The sequence below is a fragment of the Parasteatoda tepidariorum genome, chromosome 6 (assembly GCF_043381705.1).
Source record: "Parasteatoda tepidariorum isolate YZ-2023 chromosome 6, CAS_Ptep_4.0, whole genome shotgun sequence".
Lineage (NCBI taxonomy): Eukaryota > Metazoa > Arthropoda > Arachnida > Araneae > Theridiidae > Parasteatoda > Parasteatoda tepidariorum.
The window spans coordinates 52,919,067-52,946,355 of record NC_092209.1 but is presented as its reverse complement, the minus strand read 5'-3'; the positions used below and the strand labels follow the sequence as shown (position 1 = coordinate 52,946,355).

The 27,289-nt window shown below is 27.3% G+C and overlaps 1 protein-coding gene across 9 annotated transcripts in view; it reads left to right on the top strand.

Moving 5' to 3' along the window:
• Positions 1-27,289, top strand: part of LOC107438641 (transcription factor Sox-13) — a 555,886-nt gene that overhangs the window by 412,768 nt on the left and 115,829 nt on the right. For 2 of the 9 annotated variants that reach the window (XM_071182377.1, XM_021148844.2), the window contains exon 1: positions 21,091-21,415. The exons of 6 other annotated variants lie outside the window; for them this stretch is intronic. In XM_071182377.1, the coding sequence (XP_071038478.1) occupies positions 21,393-21,415 (23 nt within the window). In that variant the 5' untranslated portion in view covers positions 21,091-21,392. Of the gene's footprint in view, positions 1-21,090; positions 21,416-27,289 lie in introns of those variants that run through there. One more of the 9 variants, XM_043048099.2, reaches the window with a different exon arrangement.

Sequence of the window (27,289 nt, the reverse complement as noted above, 5' to 3'; positions counted from 1 at the left end):
TAATTTTAATGACTTAAAGGTTTTTTGGCTAAGGTTTTTTTCGCTTCTTAAACAACAAATTTAAGTATAATTGCTAAAATGCCAGAAAAGAAAAAACGCATTAATAATTCAAAATTATCTTTAACCTCTATAGACGTTATGCATGTGCTTTATAAAGAGGTATGCACAATGATAAGTTTTTTTATGCTTTATACTAATAATATGTGCTTTATAAGGCACATATCAAAGCACTATCAAAATATTTTCTGGTGCAATGCTGGAAGCATAACATTATTTGAAAGCATAACAGACATTTGTAAGATTTTTTCGAAATATTTTATTCGTTAACGTAATTTTCTTGAAATCTTCCCTCTAAAATATCAGAAGAGTTAGTTTCCAAGATGTTATAAGACTAAATATTTCTATTTAACTGTAAATTACGGGATGAAGTTGGCTTAAGGAAACAAAATTTATAACTCAAACAACTTTTCTTGCACACTAATAATAACTATCATAGAGTGTAATTGTGTGTAAAAATGTATTAATCCTTCCTGTTCTAAATAGAGAAATTACATTATTTTTTTTTAATTTGAAGCCGTATAGTTAAATTAACTAGTGCATGAAAGCTATACCATGTACCTAAACAGCTAATCTATGGTTGATCTATAGATTATAACTATCATACTAATTGTAATTGCGTGTACAAATTTATAAACCCTTCTTGTTCTAAATAGAGTAATTACATTATTTCTTAATTTGAAGCCGTATAATTAAATTAACCAATGCATAGAAACTGTACCATGTAACTAAACAGTTAATTTATAGTTTACCTATCATTATAACTTTTATCATAAGCATAAAATTAAAAACAAAATATGACTAGAAAATTAAAAATATTTAACATTTTACACATTGGTAAATGTACACATGTTTCATGACCAAGATGAGACTTATGATTTACCATACTAAGATCACTAGTCAACTTTTTCCAGTGGATTACAGGCCTTTTTTGTAGTTAACCTTTGCCGCTTTTATTTATTTTTTTTGGAAAAAATAATTTTTTTTAATCTACTGAAATATTTTAAATAAACGACATTAACTTTTTAAAAACAAACCACACTTTTATAAAATATTAGTATAAAAAATTAATGCTTTTATTTGAAAATGCAAAGCTTATGTTTTTATATTTTATATACATATATATAGTATATTTATACAAAATATAAGAGCATAATATATGTATGTATCTTATTTTATCCTAATCCATTTTCAAATCCAGTCTCTCAAACAACAAGGTAATTTTTAGAAATAAAAATGTAATTACTTGCTTAAAAAGAATTGTGAATATCTTTAAAACATTCCTAAAACTTCATTCCTGAACTAAAAACAAAACCTCACAGTATATATTACCGAGCAAAAAGAGCTCAATAACATTGTATTGAGTTTCCTTGTCTTACTCCAAAAGTCATTCCAAATTTATACAAATCTCCATTATGTAAATGTATCTCCATTCAAATGTTTTTTTTTTTTTTTTTTTTTTTTTATTATATTCGATTCAAGCNTTTTTTTTTTTTTTTTTTTGTCATATGTTATATATATGGTAAAAACTGCTGTTCACAAAAATTGCAAATAATGGAATTTGCAAATCAGACTGGCTTTGTGTCTTTTGACAGTTTCTTTCGAGAAGGAAATTGATGTTTTTCAAATATTCTATTGGATAAGAAATATGAAACGTGTTTTTGGAATAATAATAATGTTCTGGAAAAAAAAATTAGAAGAATGTGATATTCCTTACACTATCTTTCTTTAAAATTGCTTCATCGTGTTATTTTTATCATCGGGTTAAATATGGACTTTTCTCCACAAAATTTTTCTATGTTGATTTTTAATATCTTTTCAAAAAAGACTAATTTAAAAATATATATTAAGGGATTAAGGCAAATGGACTAGCTTACATAACGAATTTATTTAGATTCAATTGTTTATTCTTCTAAAAAGAATGATTTTCAAAAGAGAAATTCGGAAAATGGAATCAAATGGTATGTCTTTTTTTTTTAAACTCTCCATTCGAGTGGTGTCCATTTTCTTAATCACGCATTTTGGTCTTTGTCCATTTTTTTATATACGCATTTTGAGCTTTATCCGTTCTCTTAAATAAGTGTTTAAAATTATGCCCATTTTCTGAAACACGCAAAAAAATCATATAGTCTAAACACAAAATGACATATTTTGTGTTTAGACACTGAAGAAGGTTCTTGTTTATAGAACCGAAACTATAGTATGTTAAGTTCTGTTCTTTCATTTGTGTTTAATTCACGCTGATTTTTAATTTATTCATACGTAGACGTAGCACATCTTATCGTCATTTGGATTATCCATGTCTATGAAGTTGGAAAATAGTGCTACTTGTCTTTTAGCAGAAGACAGTCTGGATTTACGTAAAGACAGTCATTATTATTTATTTAATATGTTCCAAAAACAAACAAAATGTTAGTAAGAAACATAATACGTAGTGTTAATGCACAAGCAATTATGCAAGCTCAAGTCACCCTACTCTACAGATTTTATGAAATCTGCTCGAATATTGAAACTAAAAAGACATTTTTTTTCTAAAGTAGTCCGATTTTTAGGTTTTAAAAAAAAAGTTAATTTAGGTTGAAAAAAGCAGGTTAAATTGTATTACAATATTGAATGCCAGCTATAATATTTTAGGCCATATGTTGACGACCCGAAAAAGTAGAACCCTGGGTTAGTGTATAATCAAATATACTCTATTTAAAATGAGATATAAAATAGAATTTAAAATCGCTAAAAGTCAATGCAGAGAACTATATTAATTCTTTACAAATATTTAAGGAAAGTGTGTCAATTAATCAAGGCTATGTATTTCTTATTAAAACCTGTACTCATAAAACTATATACAGTGCGGAAAAAAACAGTAACTTTTGGTCAATGGTTCGATGGATTAAATATGCTATTTAATTTGTGCCGTTGATGTTTTAAAATGCAAAATCGGACAATAAAATTTGCTTACGTGTATGATTATTTGATTTATATGCTGACATATATGATTAAATGTGATGATTTGCATGTATGTACATGTATGATTAAACATGCCTTTTTAATGGCAGATTCGGATTATTGATTCTCAAAGTATGGAGTTAGCTTCAATGTGAAAAATATGGTCCCACTAATTTAGATAAAGAAAAGTCGAGCGTTTGGATACGTTTATGTTAATTTCACATTTTTCTCTCAGAATAGAATTTAAAAAAATTTGCAATTTGTTCTTGTTTCTTTTCATTTTTCAAGAATTATTTGATCGATTTCGTTTAAATTTTTTATTTTTTTCATTAAAATTAAGTTCTTTAAATTTTTGTAAAATAATGTATGTAATAAAATGTAAAGTAAAATTATGTTATTCTATGTTATTCTTTAAATTATTATTAACGAAAAGGTCAAACGTTTGGACGCGTTAATGTTAATTTCACTTTTTGCTCACAAAATGAAATAAATTTTTTTTCAAGAACTATTTGATCGATTCCATTAAAAAAAAAATTTTAATTTAAAATTACGTTCTTTAAATTCATGCAAAAATTTGTATAATTTACGACTCTAAATGTTTTTCAGTATTATTAAATATTGTAATAAAACTAATAAATATTTATAAAAAATTATTTACTGCATAAATAATCGAATTTTAAGTTTCATGCGGAAAAAAAAATTTCAATTCGCTCGAGATGTCGCCAAATGCGCGAAGAATGAATTCAGGTTCGAACTTTTATCGGTTCTCTTGCCTTAACATCGAGTCCATATCATTTAGATTGCTGCTACCCCCTACCCTGTATTGGAGGTTAAATATCCAAATTCCTCGAAAAAAAATTATGTTTATTAAGAAATCCAAAGTTTTTGTGTCTAATTTCGCAATATAAAATATCATCGGCGCAAATATTTTTGTTTACTTACGTAAATTCCTCAAGTTTTTAGGATTGTATCACAGTACGTGAAAACGTGATTTTATCGAAAACTATTAAAACGTTTTATTTTTTATTTGTATATTGTACATTATTTTATACTTCGTACTATAATTCACAGTATTTAATAGTCGATTTATTGTAGTTGGCATAATGAAAGATATAAATATTTATCTGAACTTATTTAACGCTTTGTTCTCAGCAGACCGGTGTTGCATAAAGTTGGAAAAAGAGGGAAGTAAAATATATTTCCTAATTATTTTACAAATCATAGTTTCAAACACTTTTAAAGCTCTATGAAGTTTTTAAAAAACTTAGAAAAAAGGCATTTTAAATTGTAGGTTCGTCCATGGCACTTACTGTTTTTGAGCACATTATGATGCAAATTTTTTACATATAAAATTTGTAAATTGATTTATAAATTTGAAGCTAACATTTTTTTTAAATGAACTTAGTAATTTAACTTATTTAAAATTAAATTTATCAACAATTCGTGAAAACCAATGTAACATAATGAAGAAAATAATGCATCATTTATGATATCGTCTGCATATAAAATATTATCCTTTTCTTTATGTTTTGTGTTGACATTGGTAGTCTTAGTTGGAAACAAACGCATTAATGTACATTATTTTTAATTTCAAGAATTGTCAATTAATTTTACTTGAATTTTTTTGTGACTACTTATTTTTTGTATTTTTTTTTTAAATTTTAATTTTTATGAATGATCGACGAATTTTAATTAAAAAATACTTAACTATTGAACATAAAATTCAAGTTAAGATTCGAATAATCACCACAAATCATGCATTTGAAAATAAAAACTATAGCTGGCATCGCGTTCTTAATCAAACATAAAATGCTTAATACTTTTCTCTAATAAAAATAAGAAAGTTTTGTCTTAAATGTTCTGATTTTAAACTAATTTTCCCCAGATTTTTGTTTTGGAAAATCTATAATTTCTATTTTATAAAACAATCATAATTTTTGTTTTGCAATTCATTTTGCATGAGTTTAAGACAATTTGAATAAATCTATTTCAATAACTAGCACCGAATTTAGTTAGCATTTTTATCCTTATAAGTTTTTCACTATTTTTACTTTCTACTAATTACGATAACTTATATGTATTAGTATGGAGAGGTGATTAAACTAACATTATGAATAACAGAAAAGAAAAAATTATTACACTGGGGGGTGAAAATTTTTTGTTGCATTTATACAAATATTTGTTCTTGTCAAATTTGGGTGAGGGGATATCAAATCTGAAACTAGTTTTGCTCCTAAAGCTACTGATTAAAGCTGGGAAATACCCTGGTTGGTAGGGCACTGGACCCATATAGAAGAGTTCGTGGGTTCGATCCCTGCCGGCCGAAGACTCCCGTGTAGTAAATGGTGACTAATGCACGTTAAATCTGTCGAGTCACAAAGTCCTCCATGTTCCCATAACAAATCAATACCTCTAGGGGTACTGATCGAGGAGCTTCCTTGTCTTCTGTATAGGTTCAAAATTACAAAGCTACGGAGTTGAACATTAGTAGGCGTAAACCCAAAATTGTGTCGGCTGTCGATAGAAAGCTACAAATTGGAACCATGATGTCTCAGGGGATAGAGCATTCCCCTTCAAATGAGGTGAACAGAGTTCGGATTCCAGCGATGGCAGGTCGATACGAATTCCGGACCCTGCTCGCGCCGACCACAGTGCTGATGCAAATTATTTTCAGTGGTAGACGGATCATGGGATAGATTCCTCTTGCTGTCAAACTAACTGTGAGAGTCTTTCGTGGTTCTCCTCTCCGTGTAACGCAAATGCGGATTAGTTACATCAAAAAGTGATACGCGAAGGCGAATTTTTCCCAATACTTGCTCCAGGAGTGCCCTTGTCTTCTGGAATTTGTTCAAAATTACAAGGCTACGAAGTTGAACACTAGTAGTCGTAAACCTAAAATTGGGTCGATTGTTCATCGCCAGTTGTAAAATAAAATAAAATAAATTTAAGCATTTTTTAAAAAGATATTTTTAATCTATTATTCATCAAAATGTAAAAGTTTATTAGCGTTATAAGTATTTTTGGGGGGTTAAGGCACATCATCGGGATTAAAATTGCATCAGAATTCATTCCCGGAAATGTCTTTGTACGCGGCTAGAGACGCTTCTCTATTACAACCTGTTCAGAAGTGCACGAAGAAGCAGTTTTCCAGAGTAATCGATTACTTTTCTTTTGATTTTTTCTTAAATTTGCTATGATATCCTATATTTTCCATGCTAATTCTTTTAAAGAACAATCGTTTAACTGTTATTTTATTTCAGTCATTTAGCTTTAGATTCAATAAAAATAGATCCCTCTTAAATTTTTCAAACAATCATGTTTTGTGTAACAGTAATATTTATTTTTCTTCAAATTTCATCTAATTTTGTCTCATAAATAAAATAAAAAATTGACAATTCTTTTTGTGCTCAAAAATTTTTTTTATTTTTAAATGCTAACTATAATATCCACTAAAAATGTGAAGAAAAAAAATATTACGAAATATAGTCAATCGAGTCATTGTTACATCTAAGTGCAAAATTTAGCATGAAAATATTTAATAAAGTTCCGTTACTACTTCAACCCGTTTTAATTTGAAGCAAGACGAGCATATCGTACGAGGAAACGAATAAGGCGAGAAGCGGCTGATTCTACATCGACTGCTACGAGCAACACAAAAGAGTTGCCGTAAAACAATGGAAATGATGTCGGCACAACGGGAGAGTTGCCACCGCTATTCTTTCCAACTTCATCCTCATCAGGAATCCTTTGTTCTTTTGCCTGCATCCCGCTGCTCCCTATACCCTTGCGTCCGTTCCGGGTTACAGCGAAAAAACTACAGATTTTCGCCGGCACTTTCCCGGGTTATATTGAAAGTTTTCAGTATTTTCTGATTAATCCTGGCACTTTTGAACCTTATTTATGTGATCCAACATACCTTTAGGCTAATTAGAAAATGCGTTATTCATTACTCAATTGGCCAGATTTATTTCAAGCAGTTTGCATTAATCCCGGAATAATAATGAAGGTTTATTGTTAATAGTTTTATTAGAGGTTTATTTCAATAAGCTTAACCAAATACAGTCTAATTGAATATGACTTCACACTTTTCTTAATTAGCAACAGATAAACGAAAAAACCACCGATAAACAGGTTTTCGCTCCCCGTTTGTACCTAGCCAGGTTATATTGGAAAGCTTATATTTTTCCTATTAAACTTGGCACTTTTTTAGGCTTATTTCAATATGCTCACATACCCTTAGGCTACTTAAAAATGTATCACTTATTGCTCGATTAGTATGATTTAATTCAAGCAGTTCACAATAAATCTAGAATTATGAAGGTTTATTTTAAATATCTTTATAAGAGGTTTATTGCAATAAGCCTAACCAAAATACAATCTGATTGAGGAGAACTTCACACATTTTTAAATAAGCTTAATGGCACATGGGCTGATTTTGATATACTTAAAATATATAAAGCGGATTAGAAAATATTTGCTTTACTAAGTTATTAAATGTAGTGAGTTTATATCTATATTTTAAAATGTTTTTGAGGAGAAAAAAAACTCTCTGTTCATGTTAGATACTTTTTTTATGGAAAAGTATTACGAATATTACTAAAAACATGTTTTGAAAGCTAACTTTTTGCAGAAAATGATTTTTAATAAGATAAATAAGAGCATAATAAGATAATAAGATAAATAAGATTTAATAAGATAAATAGGATGCTTAATAAGATAAATGAGAGCATAAGATAAATAATAATGTAAATAAGAGCTTAAAATTTTACTTGCTTTTAAATAACAAAATATTAAGGGCACAAAATAGTCAATATTGATACAAATGTTTTCTTTAAAAATTCCTTTATATATTAAGAAAAATACTCTAAAAAAATCGAGTTATTGTTTATTGATTGCTTATTAAACTTGATAACAAGCATTAATAATGCATAATGTTATGTCTTATTTATAAACGTATAGTTTTATATTGCTAAAAAAAATAATAATTAAACATTTTCCGTCAAAGCTCTTGATCAAATCTTTAACTTAAAATTAAATTCTAAATTTTGTTCAAATAATAAAAGAATTTTTTTTTGTCTAAACTGTAAGAAAGAAGAAAAGTTCTTATTGTTTATTGTTTGTTCTTAAAGTGAATTTTAAAAAAATATAAGTACTTATAGCTAAATAATTAACATTACATTTAATAACAAAATATATGATGAACATTATGTTCAAACCAATTAAGTTTAATTTAAAAGCAATGCACCCATAAACAAATATAGCAACTTTCTTTGTGTAATTTCCTTGTGTAACAAATGTAATTATTCTTATTTTTACATTTTACATTAAGAGTATTGAATCTTCAATTCAAAAAGAATTTTTAATTTTAATTTCTTTTAGATTACCTTTATAGAAATGAAGCTAGAGAAATTCTTCGCAATTGCAGAGTCACAAATGCACGTCATAAATTATTTATTTGTGACATTGCATCGTTTTTTTTTTTTAATTATTTTATACTTTTTTCTAAGATAATAAAAAGTAATGCAATTTTTCGTACAAATGATCTCGAATAATCTCATTGCTGAAAAAGCTTAAAATCATTTTTCAAACTTCGTTTTAGAATAAAAAATGTTAAACAAATTTAGAGAATGATTAAGGAAGGTATTTTACTTCGGTCTTGTAATGTTTCTAAACTTTTAGGGCCATTTTTAAAAGATTTTTACAATGAATGCTAAGAGATTGTTTTCTTTTTGTATCGATAATTCTTCATTCCTTTTTATGTAAAAAAAAAATTTCTGTTAAATTTAAACAATTTATAAGATATTACTGTAAATATTACACAACATTTTGCATAGATATTGTTATTATGTGGGTTACATATGATGCAGGGGTATTATTATGCATTTTTACAAGAATTGAAAATAAAAATTACTTTAGTATAATATATTTTAATCAAAAATTGTAAAAATAAAAAAGAAAGAAAAAAAGAAAAACTCTTCGGAAAATGCACAACATGCGAAATCACTTACAAATCAGTTACTGTTCCCTTTTTTAACTTTGAAACTTATTTTTTTTAAATAAAGTAGATTTAAACACTTTTTGAATTACCAATTATTTCAAGGCCAACATAAAAATTTTATTTTTAGATCACGGAGAAAAAAATTCTGGTGAAATTATCGAACTGTATGATAATGATATTTATAGAAAAAAGAAGAAAAAAACTTCTGATTAATGAAACCAAAATATCCGATATTTGAAACATTAATTTTTTAGTTTTTCCATTCATACGGTAATGGTGTGTCGGAAATTCTTGTTTTCAAAATTATAGTTCATATTACATCACAAATAGTAAAAAATACAAAACTGTAAAGCAAATTTTACCAAATAAGTAATTTTTATGCCATGCTCTAAGATATAATGATAAAATTACCAAATTTTTAAATTTTATCACATTTTATAAAATTAGAATTTATTGTAAATTTTACCAAAATAATTACCAGAGCGCTGCGGTAAAAATAACCAAGTTTTTGGTGTTATAGAGCCAGAAACACGTTTAATTTTACCATATTCTGTTAGTTTTGACCATACTTTTTCGCAGTGTTTAATCTCTAATTTTGATATATTTTAAATTAAAAAAAAAGTTAGGCCGTGGTGGCTCAGAGGATAGAATACTCATCTCCCGATGAGATGACCCGGGTTCGTATCCCACCGATGGTGATCGATACGAATTCCGCACCCGGAGCACACTGACTATTGTGCTGACGTAAAAATACCCTCCGTGGTAGGCGGATCATGGGTTAGAGTCCATTTGGCGTCAGACTAACTGTGGAAGGGTTTCGAGATTTTCCTCTTCATGTAACTCAAATGTGTGTTTGTTCCCTCAAAATGTCCGCCACGAAGGTAAATTTCTCCCAATACTTGATCCTGAAGCTCCTTTGTCTTCTAGATTGGGTTCAAAATTATAAGGCTACGGAGTTGAACATTGGTAGTCGTAAACTCACAGTTGGTTCTGATGTTCAACGATTTCAAAATAAAATAAGAAGAGTTTTTCTAAACGTTTTGCTAGCAAAAAAAAAAAACTCTGAAACTTTAAAATAAAAGCTGTAAAAGTGTAACTAAAATTTTAAATTAAATTAAAACAGTGTTAACAAAAATTTATATTTCAAATTCATTCTCGATTACCTAAGTTGTTACTTAGAAAAATAATATTATTTCCGATTTAATCATATGCTTCAACGAAAAATGTTCAAAAAAAAGTTTAACCACGTACAAAGAAACAGACGTCAGATAACTCTACTATTTCGTCCGATAATCACACAGTTAACCCTTTTTCTCCTATTAATTCGAAAACTTTTCTCCTACTCAGTGTTACATCACTTGTGACAAAGCCGGTCTCGTGCGGTGACTGCTGTATTTTTCCCCCCAAAACTCAAACTCGAAGCAACTTGAATTCGTTATAGAACATTCAGTAAACTGTTGGAAGCGTCGTTTGCGTCCAAAGAAGTGTCCATATTTTCTGGTATTAGTGCATGTGGAGATTTATTTCCGACTTCTAGAACACCTGGGATGACGAGGTGAACGTTTTCTTCGATATTTTCCTTCTGCTCTGCGTTCCTTTTGTATTTAGGAAAGGGCGTAATAGAAAGAAGTCTTCTTAACTTCCTCCATGGACACCATGTGTCCATGAATATATTTGAAATTGAAATGTCTAACTCAGTCGCTCTTAGAGGGGGGTTCTGCGAACTTCTATAGCATCATTTTGCTTTGCTTTGTTTCTTTTCTTGTTTTAATGGGTGCAATGGGTTCACAAAATCAATGCACGCGAGTACTGTTTAGAACTGTTCAACCCCTATCGAATTCGAATAGATAAATAAATAGGTAAGAAGTTCATTTATTGATAAATTTAGCTGTTGACATGTTAAAATGGTATTTTTTATGCAAAGCTTCACCATGATTGCTTCCGAGTTCTTGAACTGAATTAGTTAAATTTAATGAGAATAATTTAAATGAATTAATTTTTTTGCTGTGAAGTAAAATTACTGTTTATGATTTTAGAATATCAGTAAGAAATATTGTTTTTAATGTAAATAAATTCACATAAACCAGTTTACCGTCTTTAGATTAATATGGGTACTACCTTCCGAGGCGCACTGTTGACATTATTTTTTTCCTTTCTTTTTTTTCCTTCAGTTTTTTATTCATATTTAGTTTGTTATGGGGTATTAATTCGATATCTTTAATTTTAAATATCTCTTGATTTTTGAGCAGTACAGCTACTTCCGTCTCTTGTGATAAAAGAACTTATATTTAATTTTAAAAAAAGCAAAATATATTTTGTAAACTAATTTTGCTTTATTAGAAACAATAGCGTGATATGAGCGATAAGACTGTTTAAAACTATACTTGATAACATGAAATTTCCATTTACTTAAAAAAAATATGAAGATGATAATAAAAGTCAATATTCTCGAGCGCTCAAAAATTGGTTTCCAATTTTAAGACTCACGAAACTTAACTGAGAAAAATAAAAGAGATTTGAAGCAGAAGACGTTAAGTAGCAAACGAAAATTAAAATTAAATGTGAAAAATGGCCCGAGTATTCAAAATGACATTTTATCTAAATGAAAAAAAATATTCAAAATCATTTTTTTTTTCTAAGTTAAGCTAGACTACATATTCTCAATCATTTGAGTCATTCAAAACATTGCTATGTCCACCACTTCTGTGGCTACCTCATTGCAAGAGTGATTTGAATAAATAAAAAAAAATTTGTAAATATAAGAAAATATTTCTGGTTAATAAATTTTAAAAAGATCATGAAAATTATTATTTTAAAATATACATTGTTTCAAGGGCTCTACGTCCCCATACCAGCTTTTACTTTTTCTTTTCATTTATTTTCCTCCGTTTTAGGTTTTGTTTTTGCTTTGAATTAAGTTTATAATAGCGTTTCAATCTGTTAACTATACTGAGCATTGCATTCAATCATTACAATAAACATGAAATTAAACATTTCAACTTAGAAAGTTAAGTGCTCCATTTCAAAAAAATCGCTCATTTGCAACTTACTGAAAATAGATCGATTACCGCAATTAGAAGAATCACGAATTTACCGCCATGTGTCTTGTAAAAAAATTCCATAATTTTTCTAAAAAAATTACTTTAAGAACAAAATTTATAATTTTATTAGTTCAATTTAATAAATAGAAAGCCTTATTACTATATATTTTGAATATAATTTTAGATAACTATTATGCTCAAAGTATAAAATGCCAAAACAATTTGTAAATGCATAAGCATTTTACTGACAATTTAAAAGAAATTTCTACACAGGGATATGCTAATGATGCAAGTGAATTAAAAGGCTTGTCTGACAGTTGTTGTGAAATTTCTTAACATTAGAAAAAAATTTCTCTGAAATTCAAATTAAATTCTGATTCCTAAATATTCGAATTTTAAGAAATTTTAAAAATATTTCTTTAAAAAGAAATACTTTTAAAAAAAATAATAGTTTTAAAAATAATACTTTTGAACTTATTACTTTACTGCAGTATTTCCAAAACTATGCCTTTTTTGCCCTTTCTAAATTTTTCGTAACGCTGTGTACTACTAATAAAAAAATGAATGTATTTTTCACTATAAAAAAATTGCATGAAAGTAAAAAATCACAAATGGCTGTTGACACCGCTAATCATTAACTGTTAACTCTGCAAAAAATAACCAATAGAAAAAATAAGTAATCGTAAATTTTCATGCTAGCTTTATTTTTAAATAAAACTTTTTGATATTTTTGTTTGTTGCAATATGTTTCGCATAAGAACGCGTACCTCTGCTAAACTATTTCCGTACCCCTAGGGGTACGCGTACCACATTTTGGGAAATACTGCTTTACGGTGTTTAGAATTAAACAGCTCGGTGAGACATGCTGAAAGTGAATTATCTTTTGAAAGTTTGCATGCTACTATGCCTAAAATAAGTATGGCAGTTCCACAGATTATCTATAGAAGTTCTATAGATTATCTTAGCATCACAAACTTTTTAATGTAAACTTTAAATTAGATGAGAATTATATATGATTAACCGAATTTTTACGCGTTGAACTATGATTCTTATCGTCGTACTTAGATTATAGCAAATTATCTCCTAAATTCATACCTCGAAATCCCGGCAAACTTCTGCACTTTCAATAAAAAATTATATTTTTTTTCAAGGTTTTAATTTGAAATGACATATGTAAGCAACAAAACTTGGATATATATGTCTAGCGCAAAATAACACTGCTTTATAAAATGCAAATATACCAATGACTTTTACCAAGACTTTTACAAATGTTCCAAAATCAAATGTTCAAATCAATGTTTACAAATGTTTCCAAAATCAATGTTTACAAATGTTTCCAAAATCAATGTTTACAAATGCTCAAAAATCTCGTTTGTACTAAGAGAGAATATAATCTAAAATTCGTATCATAATTTCCTTTTAACATGCATAAAATAAAATAATCAAAAATCCATTTAAATATCTTAATTCTTAAAAATAATTTCTTCATATTTAAAGAAATATTCATAGATGATATATATAGCTCTGACTTTCCATAATAGTAAATTGTCCATTGGAGAAACGAGTACACATTAAATTCTTATTAAAAAAAGCTATTCACAGTGCTACCTGAAATAGATTTAAAAGAAATAAATTGCATTTATATTGAACTCGTCTGTTTTATAATAATAAAAACCTATTACAAACAAGCATATCTAACAATTAAACTTTTGCTAAGTTACACGCATTATGCAAACCTTTTGGTGAAATATTTTGCGCTTCTTCCTAGTAATATCTGTTCAGTGGTTAAATTTCTTTAAAACAATATGGAAATATATCTATTTCACGTGCTAGGACTCATCTCAATAGTTTAAATACATATGCTAATTAGTTAATACAGGCTATATTTTATAAGTTACAAGATCAGACACAAAAACGTATTTTCTCTGAATAAACATACTTTTTTCTGGATTTGGATTCCTAACTCTCAAAGTAGCCTCACTTTGAGAAATCTAATTACAATAGCTTGATCACCAGAAAATGGTTGAAAATTTGGATTCTTTAATGTAAATTTTATTGTTAGCGTATTTACTATTTAGTAACTTTTTAGGCGAATCAAAATATTTTTATACGCAATTATAAAATTCCTTTATCAAAAGATAATTTCCATACAAAAATATTTCGAATAATTTATTACTTTGATTGACTTTTTTCTAATAGCTGCCACTAAAATAGTTACGTTCCTCGCCACGAAAGATGCCGAAATTGTTGCTCATTTGACGTCCCCAGTGCACTGTAAAAAATTACGGATCAAATTACGATGTAAAGTACCGGCTATTTCTGTGCAATATCCGTGAAATTCATTTTATCGTAAAATCTATTTTTTCCGTAAAATAACATACCGTAATTTTTACAGTAATATTAATTTAATGAAAGTGATTCAGGGATTTTATGGTAACTATAATTGTAAAAGTTATGATATATCAGCTTTTTTATTTTATAACGCATTCTTAAATAAATTTTGCAGTTAAAAATACTGGTACCCTGAGTACCGGTACTCTTAAACGCAATTCGATCTGCAATTTTTTACAGTGTTGCACCTGTGAACCTGAGTCACGGAGGCAAACAATCTTACACATCACACTACCACAGGTTACCCGTGCATAGATGGGGGCTACATTCACCTATCACATAATGGACAAACTCAACAAGAGAGACATTCATGCCCCGATTGGGATTTGAACCCGAAAAACATTGAATTTGCAGTCTTGCAGATTGACCGCCGGCCCACTTACGATAGCTTATTTTATTTAATAACGATCGAAAAAAATTTAAAAGGTAAGATATACCTATTTTCGCCTCATTTTAAAGAATGTGATTTTGTGTAACAAAGTACGAAATTTGAACAAATTCGGTCGAAAAGTTCCTGAAAAAACGAGATTTAAAAAATCGTGTGTTTGGGAATTATTAGTCCAATTTTGGAGAACCAACAATCGATGAAAATTGGTACATTTTAAATTTTCTCATTCTACTGCCAAAATTAGTTATCTATTTTTATAGTTAGTTATTTAGATTTCATTAGTTATTATAATATTATTAATCTATGATATTATTTTTAGTCGCATGATATAATTATTAATGATTGCTGTTAGGATTTTATAACAATAAATTGTATTGATATTCATGAAATTATGCAACTTAAAGTATCCAGAAAAATTTATAAAAAAATTTCTTTTGCTACATATTTCGGTATTAAATCTATAAGGATAATGCTCTATTGTTTAAAAGATAACAAGAGGAGCCCAAAAATTATTTCTTATGCTTCATAAAAACCTGTAATTAAGTATTACTATCGATCAATAATTACTATATCGTAAAAACTTCGTAATAGCACTAATTTCATGTATTTTTCTTAACTTTTATTATGAAAGAGTTTAATTATCTATGTGCTAGTACTACTAAAGCTCGAAATCTGTTAATGTGAACACTACCTAGCTAATTAACTGATTAACTGATTTGCACCGTTAATGTGCGCATTACCTGGCTAATCAACTGATTTGCACCGTTAATATATGCGCTACCCAGCTAATCAACTGATTAGAATTGTTAATTTGCTCATTACCTAGCTAATCAACTTATTAACTGATTTGCACCGTTAATGTGCGCATTACCTAGCTAATCAACAGATTAAATGATTTACACTGTTAGTATGCGGAATTAAAAGTTTTCCGCACATTATCTAGGTAATGTGCTCATTAATGGTTTCTGAATCGTTAAAGCTCTAAAGGTTGTTCAAAAGTTATTGATTGCTTTGACTTGATTCTTCAGATATTGAAATTAAATAAATGACATTATGTTAAATTCCTTTACTGTAGCAATATTTTAAACCATTTGATTATTTCTATCAATGTTTTTAAAGTGATTAATGATTGATTCTATCAACCAATGTGTAGATTGTTTGATTACAGTAACTTAATTTTTTAGATAGAGAAAAATAAATAAATAACATTTTGTTAATTTAAGTATACAGAAACGTTGTTCCATCAGAGATCTTATCACTTTAACAAGTGCTTAATCGGTAATGTGCAGAATATCCTGGTAGTTTGCAGATTACTTTGAGTAAATTTATTGGGGAAATAATTTTTGTCACGCACTTTAGCGGATCACGCTAGTCAATCTGCACATTAACTGGATAATCTGTAGAATAATTGATATCGCGATAACACATAGATATTAATAGATATTTTACTTTATATTATTTAATTGTTTAACAACAAAGAAAATCTGCATTGCTAAATTAAATTCACTTATATAGTTATTCATTTTATAGTTTTTAAATTGATTAAGGATTCATTCTATCAACTAGTTTGTTGATTATAGTAATTTGATATATTTTGATAGAAAAAAATAAAGTAATATCACTTTATTAATTCAAACGTACAGAAATGTTGCTGTTCTTCCAGTAAGATATCCTATTTTTCACTTAGAAGGTATACCCTATAAATACTGATACCCTATAAATAAGAAATACCCTATTTTCACTCGTTTATAAAGAGCAGATTATATCTAGGTAGTTTACAGATTACCTAGGGAATTTGAGAAATAAAATAATTTTTGACCGCACTTTAACGGATCATTTTAGTTAATCTGCACTTTAACTAGATAATCAGTAAAAATAAATTATGTCAACACTTTAGTGGTAATACATACATATAAATGGATAAGTTACTTTACATTCATTGTTTAATTGTTTAACAACAAAGAAATCAGCATTGCTAAAAATAATTTACTTAAGCATATTTACCTAATGCTACAATAATATTAGTCAATGTTTCGTTAGAAAGTTTTATTTTATGAAGAATTTTTGCAGTTCTAAAAATACATATAATATCTGCATATTTAAGTCTCTGTCACAGCGGCTTTTTTCAAGTTCGTTGCATGGGTGGTCCTCATGCATACTAAAAAGCGAATATAATGTCCTTTGTCATTCTTCTTTCCAAAGGGTTTTAAACAGATTTCAATGAACAATGGCTTATAGGCTTAAAGAGCAATAACTTTGTTCTTCAATTTTACCTTATACTGTACCCTTCTTGTGGTCTGTTGTATTTTGATGTGATAATACTTTCTTACCTGTTTGTGAAACTTGCTCGAATCTGTTTGGACAAGTGGGACTTTATCAATTTTTAAGTCTGTGTGAAATTCGATATCCAAGAAAAAAAAGTAAATTGATAATTTACAAAAATAGTTAAATTATTTTGAACCTCTAACCCAGTTTTAATCAAAATGCAGAATAATATTCACGAATTCATTCTAAACTCATAGAATTCCTAGTATTGATACATGTTGATTAAAGCACAAAATAAATTTTAACAAATTAATCAATGCTTTATTTATTGTAATTTAGGTAATTGTAATTTCAAATTTTTGTTGAAGTTTTCGCTGAAGGTTAAGTTTTTCTTTTTTAATGAATTGATACCTTCAAAAGATAATTAAATTATTTTTTTACTTCTAACCCTGTTTTGATTGAAATACAGAGTAATTTTCACTTTTGAAAAAGAATAAATGGAATATAGATAATTCTATAGGCATTTTCTTATAATTCCTAGCATCAATTATAGTCTATTAGAAGCCACAAAATATATTTAGAAAAAAATTTATAAGTTAGTTTTTTTATTTATTATTTTTTATTTAGTTGCATTTCAGTTTTTTGTTAAAGTTTTTCTTTGAATGCTCTTCTGTTAGTTTTTATTCGACCAAATTAACTTGTTTTAGATCTATTTTCGAATTGAAGTGTCTAGATCAAAACTTTATGCTTTTCTTTCCTTTCTAAAAAAGAAAAAATATTTTCATATAGTCACGATTTTTATGACTTTTCTTTTCTTTTGTTTATTTATTTCAGCTGATACAGTATCGGTATCACAGTAAATTGGAACAGCAATCATGTCACATACCTTTCTATATTTTATTAAATATATTTGTACTAAACCACTGAGATAATTATTCTAGTATTTTAATTAAACAGTTAAAAAAATTCTTGTAAATAAATATTTATGAATGAAATATAAATATTTTATTTATGAAATATAAGAATTTACTTATGAAATATAGAAATAACGATATATACATTTTTTTTAATATTTGTTGCAGTGTAACGAAAAGATTCGAGTAGTCAAAAGTTAAATGAAACTCGTTGTTGATAATCTACGGTGCAGCTTGTTAATGCAATGATTGGTGTTATCATTGGTTGTGTCGGGATTGCAATTCAATTAATTATTAAAACATAGTATAATCGAAACTTGATGATTATAATTTTTTTTAACCCAAGATTTTAAGAAAAACACACACACCTATTATTGTTAAAATTTATATTTAGTTCTGTTTTTTTCAAGGTTAAAGTCACAGATAACAAATTTGCCCACGGAGTGTTGAGCCCTGAGTAAAATTGAGCAAAAGTGTTCCTGATAGTCACTTTTTTTCAATTCAGTAACATGGAAAAATCGTTTTTTTTTTTTTTTTTTTTTTTTTTTTTTTTTTTTTTTGACGCAGGAAAGCCTGCATATTAAAGTTCGAAAAAAGCCAGGATTAACGCTGAAAGGGTTAAAGTATCTTTTTAGTTTAAAGGGAAATTTAGTATTACTTTTCGTTGCAAGTAGTACTCAAAACAATAATAATAATGAAGATGATTATACATGAGTAAAATGAAACAAAACATATTTAAATTTGAAAGGTTTCAAAATAGATTTTTAGATATATGTTGCTTACATAAACGTGGTGGATATTGGAGTGTCATTAATAAGATGAAAATCATTAATTACACTGTGGAACAATTTTTATTTTGTTGTCTGGTGCATGTGATTTTTCAAAAGATCTTAGAAACTTTCGTATCGCTGATTTCAAATCTTATAAAGGCATAAAAAGATCCCATCATTTTCTCGTTTTCCTAAATATATTTTTGTTGATGCATGTAACTTTGTCTTAAATCACAATCCATTTTTTAAACACATCATTAACACTTTTATACATTATTTTCACTTTGAAGTTTCATTGTTTTTTCCCCTCAGTCTGTGCATTTTTTAAAAAAAGTAATAAGAGATAAAAAAAAAATAATAATAAACGTAGTTTTTTTAATGCTTTTCACAAGATATTAAATTGCAATTTCATGATTATTATTTTTTTATAAATATTGACCCAAATTATTTTTAATCACTGTATTGAAAATGTACTTTAAACTTCTTACTGTAGAAACTATTTAAATTAAAGAAAATAAATAAATAATAAATTTTTTTAACATTTTTTTTATTAAACAGTAACTAATGCTATATTTTAAATACATTTCCAAGTCATGTCTGTTTTCGATCTCAATTTCTATTTACATTTGAAAACAAATGAATTTAAAAAGTACAAAAACATCAACCCATTAGCCCCAAATATTGAAAAAAACATATGTTTATGAGTTAAGTAATCTATTTCTTGAATTTATAATTTTATGATATAATCCCATGTATTTCACAATCACTTTTAATGAAGATACATTTATAAAAAAGTTTAAAAATTTTTATAAATAATTTATAGTATTTTATACTTTTTTTACGATAATGCTTAAATAGTTGCTGTTTAGATTGGATTCAAATAAATTTATTCACCATAGACGCTTTAAAAAAAAAAAAAAAGATGAGATAATTAAACGCTTATAAAGAAAAAAATATTAAGCTTTTTTTGTTGTTTGAACATTCATTTTATAGTATTATTTGTAAAGTATTGAATTGATCGTTCTGCAATTTTCTGCCCATGTATTTAAATATCTTTTAATAGTTGCTTAAAGACGCCAAAATGGACACTTAATTAAATTGTTTTACTTTCTTGCAAAATCTAACAATGCAAAATATAATCGACTCTCAGAAAAAATTTTATATGATGAATCATAATATTGATACATTGAATCATAATCCGGAGAACATTTACTGCATCCTTAGAAAAAATGCTCATTTGAACATAGTGTCCATTCAACTTGAACGAAATAGAGCAATAGTTACCGGTAAAGTGCAGAAATCAGTTATCCTATGTATTATCTTGATATTGTGCTGTTTAACAAATGTGAACCGTTAAACTGCTAAAAATTGCTTAATTTCTCAAATTATATTAGCAATTTGCAAGTTACTTAGATAATCTGCAGGTTACTTACTCGGCACTTGTTAAGGTGAAATTAGGATCTTTTCCGATAAATACTTTAATTAACGTTATGTTGCTTATTTATTTTTCGATATCTAATGAATCAAGTTACTACAATCAATCAATCAACAAGCTGACTCTTGCAATTAATCATCAATCATTAAAGAACAAAATGATTTAAAACTTTTCAATTTTAACAATATGAAAGCCGTCAATACAGCAAAGTGCACATTATTAAGATAAAATACGTGGAAAACACTTGGTTCCTCTCTTTAAGGGTAATTTAGTGCTGATCTTTAATGGTAAATAATCACCCTTAGTAATCTACAAATTTGCTTGGTAATGTACAAGTTAACAGCTTGCGGTAACTTAACCACTTTTAGGAAATACTAAAACATAATTCTATTTAACACCATATTAATGTTACAGCATATTTAGGCGACGTTATGGTTAAATACTTTCTAAAATTTCGGACAGACTATAAATTTTTTAAAAAAACGCCACGCATTTTTAAAAACATGTTTGTTAAATATTGCTAAAGGTATTTTGAGAATTTTACTATGTTTCTAAAGGAATAAAATAAAAATTTATTTATTATTATTTGAAAAAAAAAAAGACAGACCGATATATTCTTAGAGTGACGATCAGGTAAAAAGATACCATTTACTTTCACGGTTGCCAACCATTCTTCCATATTTCTCACGCATCCCAGCAAAACATCATCCTCAAAAGTTGTCATTTCTCCTGCAGAAACGCCCCCTTACCACCCTAAATTCCCGCTCTCCTATAAAACAAGGCATGTCTCTCTATAAAACAAAAACATAGTTAAGTGCTCCCCTAGCACCAAACCAAAACAAAAAGAATCGTTTGAAATAAAAGAAAAAAAAGAAAGAGTATAGGGAAGAGATAAGCGGGAGCATCCTTCCTCATTCATCCCTGGAGCGACGCGATTGAAGTTCTGCGCATGTGCTCCTCCTCTTTTTCACTGAGTAGGCTCGTCCTTTAGGGGCTGTCCCACCAAACCTGAACCTGTTACGCTGTTTGATACCGCGGCAGTTACGGACCGCTGTTCGACGTGAGCGTTGCGGTAGATTTCGTTTCGCCGTGTGTTGTTCGTTTACCCTCTCAAGCGAATGTACGGACCGTGTTTACTGTTTCGGATTTCAACTCAAAGGAACTTTTTTTGATCTTCTTTAATTCTCTTGATGGTCGTCGCTGGAAATTGTCCGTAAGTTTTAATTTTTATAGATTAAGAACGATCTAGAATAAGATATACATATATCAGAAGTGTTTTAGAAGCCGAAAACACGAAATTTAAGTTATTTTATTTCAGGTATTGTTTTTATAAAGTTTTCTCAGTTAAAAAAAGTTTTTTAATAAAAGAATCAAGGATAACGAGATTTAATCAAAACATGATTTTTTTTAACGTTGTTTTAAAATTATTTGTTATTCATTAATATAATTAATCACTTTCATTCTTTAATTATATTGTTAAAGTTTTCAGTTCCATCCTGTAGATAAAGCATTTTTCTGCAATTCTCTCATATGTTTCATAAAAGTATCAGAGATAACGAGATTTAATCAAAACATGATTTTTTTAACGTTGTTTGAAAATTATTTGCTTTTCGTTAACATAATTAATCACTTTCATTCTTTAATTATCAATATAATTAATCACATCCATTCTTTAATTATATTGTTAAAGTTTTCAGTTCCATCCTGTAGACAAAACATTTTTCTGCAATTCTCTCATATGTTTTATAAAAGTATCAGGTAAACGAGATTTAATCAAAACGTGATTTTTTTTTAGTGTAGTTTGAAAATTATTTGTTTTTCATAAATATAATTAATCACTTTCATTCTTAAATTATATTCGTTAAAGTTATCAGTTTCATCCCTTAAACAAAAGAAGTTTTCTGTTTCAAACCAAAAATAAAAAATTTCAATCATTTTTTCATTACGTTTTTCTGCAATTCTCGCATGTGTTTTGGTAAAAACAGTAAAATTTACGCAAGACACCACACTTTTTTTTAAATAATTGTTTTTTTTATAATCTAACAATTTGATTGTTCCAGTATTTATGCAACAAATTAAAATTTCTTAAGGCTTTATTAAGATATAACTAAAAAAGTATGAAAAACACTTATAAGATTAATATTTGTTTCACTTGCTTTATTTTAGTTTTTTTTTTTTCAATACAGCCAAAAAACTTTCAAAAAATGATTAATGTAAAACTAAAAGTTAATTTCAGTAATTTTTAATTTATTAATTTAAAACCTTTTGGTTTTAAATTAATAAAATGTGATTACACCCCTTGAACGATGAAAAATCGTATGTCATTTTTAGCAGTAGTAATCTTTGTTGCTTGATCATTTGATATTTTTAGTATCCTGGTTGTTAACTGTTGTAAAAACACGTTAAAATCAGATCGTAAGAAATATGTTTTCAAAACTTTCGGTTTTCAATACTCAGAGAAGCACAATTCTGGTGAAATTGCCGCATTGTATAGTAATGATATTTCTGGTTAAAAGAAGAAAAAAAACTATAATTTAGGTTAATAAAAGAAAAATTTGCGGAATTTAAACCATTAATTTGATAATTTTTCCGTTCATATGGTTTACAGGAAATACTAGTCTTTAAAATTATAATTCTTTTTTCCACACATTTAATAAAAAATACCAAACTGAAAAGTAAATTTCACCGAATAAATAGATATATACCATGCTCTAAGTTATCAAATTACCAAAGTTCATCACATATTATAAAACTATATTTTGTTGCTAATCCTACCAAAATCATTACCGAAAAGCTTTGCTAAAAATTGCCAAGCTTTTTGGTGTTCCCATAGAGCAAGAAAAACTATAAATTTTATCATATTCCGGTAGTTTTGACCATTTTTTTCCCCAGTATATATTGTAGTTATCACAAAAAAGTTAATAGTTCCACATTCCTTTTAAAAATAGATTGTGGAATAAGCAACATAGTTACCACGTTTAACTTTTCTGCTTACGTTGATATATCTGGGCAAAGTTAATTATTTTAAGCTTCTCTATCAAAACTCTGTACATAAAGCAACAAATAACTTATTTGAAAACATTGAAATTTTTGTTTAAAACAAATTTACTAAAACAGTTTTTATTGAATTATGTTTAGTTCCGCAGATAAAAAAAATAATAAGACTTCTAATTTTTAACTTTAAACATGCCTGATATGTTGAGTAAATAAATCATAAAGGATCTAATGCATTTAATAAATTACAATTATATATTTTTAATAACAAATAATAAATTAAAACATTTTGCAATTTACACAGAGCATTTATATACAAAAATATGGTAATTAGTTCAAAACATTAATGACGATTAATTTTCGTTCTTTATACTTTAATAATAAAAGTACGTATTGTTTAGCAAAAACTGTAATAGTTTTTATAAAATTAGTATAATATTTTACTGTTGCGAAAGGCAAAACTTTCAACAATCATAATTAGTTTTCATTTTAATCTAAGTTCTAATCAAGTGTTACATAAATGTTCAATAAAATTATTCAAATTAATTAGATTTGTATTTAACAAGAACGAAAATTTATTTAGTTATGAAATTGCATTGATACTTTTTTACTGATATCCTTTAATGTCGGCATTTTAAAATTTAAAGAAAAATAATAATTGTATGGATTTCTTTACTTTTGAAAATAAGCAACTTTGATTAAAATCTTTATCGAAAATCACAAATTTAAAATTTTATGGTTATCACTCAAAAAAATTGACCCTTGACATTCCTCAAAATTTGTCTCGGTGGTTGGAATTTTAAAATTTCTTGATCAATCAATTAAAAGAGTAATAATTTCTAAAATATTTTAAATGCGTATTATTACAAAAAAAAAATTTTTATACAAGTTGATTTTTGTACTATTTTTTTTTATATAGACGGTTGGTTGTACAAAATATTTTTTATTTTGAATATCAAACCATAAAATCTTGTACGCAATATAAATTCTCTTTTACTTTTTTTTTTTTTTTTTACTGTAATTTTTTCATTACGATAATAAGAATTTCTCTTCCTCATACACTTTTATTTATAGTTATTTTATATCTTTCAGTGCAAAACTATAAAATTGGTGATATTATTAGCACTAAAATACAGCCATTTTATGCTATAGAGAGCATTAAATTTTTATTAAACCGAGACAAGGCAAATTCATGTTTGTAACTAACAGTTTTTTAAGTTTGATATATATCTGAATCGGAGCATAATAAATTCTTCATTTCCAAAAACTTTAACTCATGGTATTGAAATTCCTAAAATTTTTATTTAAAAGATAAATATTTTATCAATTAAGAGCATGCATAACTTTTTTGAAACAACAATAAGTCACAGAAGAAAAAAATATTGAAGAATAATAAAAAACAATCATAAGTTTTGATTACTTTTCTGATTTTTGATTATTATTCTGACTGGGAGTAAAAAATTCGGTAATATTTCTGATTAAAAAATATTAATGCTGGTTAATAAAACCAAAATATATTGTATTTAAACCATTCTTTCCTTAATTTTTTCGTTCATATGGTAAGAATTTACTGGAAATCCTTTTTATTGGAAAATTATAGTTCTTATAACCCCACATTTAGTAAAAATCGAAAAATCAATTTAACCGAATATATAGTTTTTATGCCTTGTTCTGAGGTATCGGAAAAAAATTACCAAATTTTACCACAGTTACAGAACTTTAACGCATATTATGAATCGTTATTTTATAGTTAATTTTAACAAAATCATTACCAAAGTGCTTCGATTAAAATTATCGAACTTTTTGTTATTCCCATAGAGCCAGAAATACGGTAAATTTTACCACATTCTGGTATTTTTTACCATACTTTTTTTGTCAGTGTACTCTGCAAGTTTATTTCTGCGATTAGGTAAACAAATTAATACATTTGAATGAAGCGACGTAAATTGTATGATTTAAATTTTAAAATGTCATGCATGCAGCATTTCAAAAGTAAAACTTATATGAATAATTCTTTTTTAAATATAATGTAGTTTTCACAATTGTGTTATACTTAGTAATTTTTTTACAAACTGAATCAAAGAATGATAGTTTTCACTACTTTTATATTACGGTCATAAGAAAGTAACTTTCAAAACATAGCTTAATTGCCTTCTTACGTACTTTTATATGTTCATATTTTCTTTCTGTATTGCTTGCCTATCTGTATTTAAAAGCAGTAGAATCGTTGCCAGATTGCGGAATTTTTTAATTTTATTGGTTTTCCATTGACTTGTTCTGCTTTGACTGTATTAAAATATACCATCATAGAAAATTGGCTATACTACTGACTATATACAATGTTTGCCATATTAGGAATAAGTGTAAGCTTTAAATTTAATTGTAAAGTTTTTTTTCCAAAGAGAATAGCATCTTCGCCATAAAAATCACGGAACAAAAAGTTCAATAAATTAATTAGAATTTATTTCAAGCTCAAATTGAACTTCATGTTCAATGGGTAACAGGGCATTTCCATATTAGTGTGAAACTACGATTTTGTCAAGAGTTTGCTCTATAGAAAGAACAACCAACCGGCATTCCTTAATCCGCTTCAGTTCGTTTGTGTGCTGCCATATCTTCGGATCATCTTCAGGGATGTTTCATAGACCGTCGCCAATAGCCCATTGTGCTGCTCTATTGCGACTCAAATCAAATACTATCAGTTCGTTTGTAGCAAAGTACTAATAGTAAATTCTAACGTATTTACTCTCTTTTAAAAAAAAAAAAACGTTTTGAAACCAAAATTGAGTTATGCAGCCACCATTAAATAAATGCTTTTAAATTTCCCTTATAACTTAGATAAATGTTATTAATTATTGAAATTAAAACTTAGAATTCTAGATATTGCAAAATACAATAAACTAAATCCAACTTCTTTAGTAGGGAAAGGTGCTTTGTCGAAATTTTTACTTTTTTCAAACCGCATTTACTTACATCTAGGGAACCATATAAAATGACCATATTTTTTTGTAAAAGGTCGTATTTTTAGGAAAAATCTATCCACAATTTTCTGAATCTAAAATTATTGTAGAATCAAGTTCTTCCTGACAGGTTTTTTTTTTTTTCTTTTTCGTGGTTGTGGGGAAAAAAAGTTTTATATTTGTGAAAGTGAAAATAAAGTCTTGTATTTGTGGCAAAGCGTACAAATTATGTCTTCTAAAGAAAAGAAAAATATGAAAGGTTTTCTAAAATGCAAAACATTGCGAAGGGCACATTTTTAAGATAAAATATTTTGTTAAGGACACGTTTTTATAAAATAATATAAAAAAAAGGTAAATAAACGGACACCATTTTCTTCTTAAATGATTAGTGTACGCACATTCATAAATAGGTACGCTATTTATTTGTACATTTCCTAGTAAAAAAAAAAAACCCTTTCCGTATTAGAAAACTAAATATAGTTTTTTTCTAACTGAATATTTTAAATTTAAATGAATCTTTTTCAATCCTAAATTAGTTATTTCTCATTGCCTTTTTCAATTTTTTTCGCCGAAAATTATTGTACTTGCGCTGAAGGAAACGAAAAAAATTACCCTTTTTTTGAGTAAATTATTACACCCTTTTCTTCCTTTAAAGAAAAAGAGCATTTCAAACTTAGGGATTACTATTTTAATAGTTTATTGCATTAAAATTAATTTACTAAAACACAAAGGACATTAAATGTAATGTTATATAATACGCGCTAAGGAATCCAATGCTCGTTAAAATCTATTGTAATGCGATTTCGTCTAAGATCGTAAACTGCAACTTCTTGCATTATTCCTGTTTATTGACTCAGTCCGTTCACTTGAATTACAGGAATCGAAAAGGTAATGAAGCAGTTTGTATAAATACTATTTATTCTCTTGTACTACTAAGGGGAGAAAAGAAACTAAATAAATAAAATCATGCAATCAGATTAATGAATATTCAGCTTTGTTACACTAATGATTGCCGATCTAGGATTATAATGAAATTTTTTGTAAAAATGAATTCTCAATTGTAATAACTGGTTTTAACCGGCTCTTAGCAATGATGACTTTTATCATGAAACTAAATTCATCACAATATATAG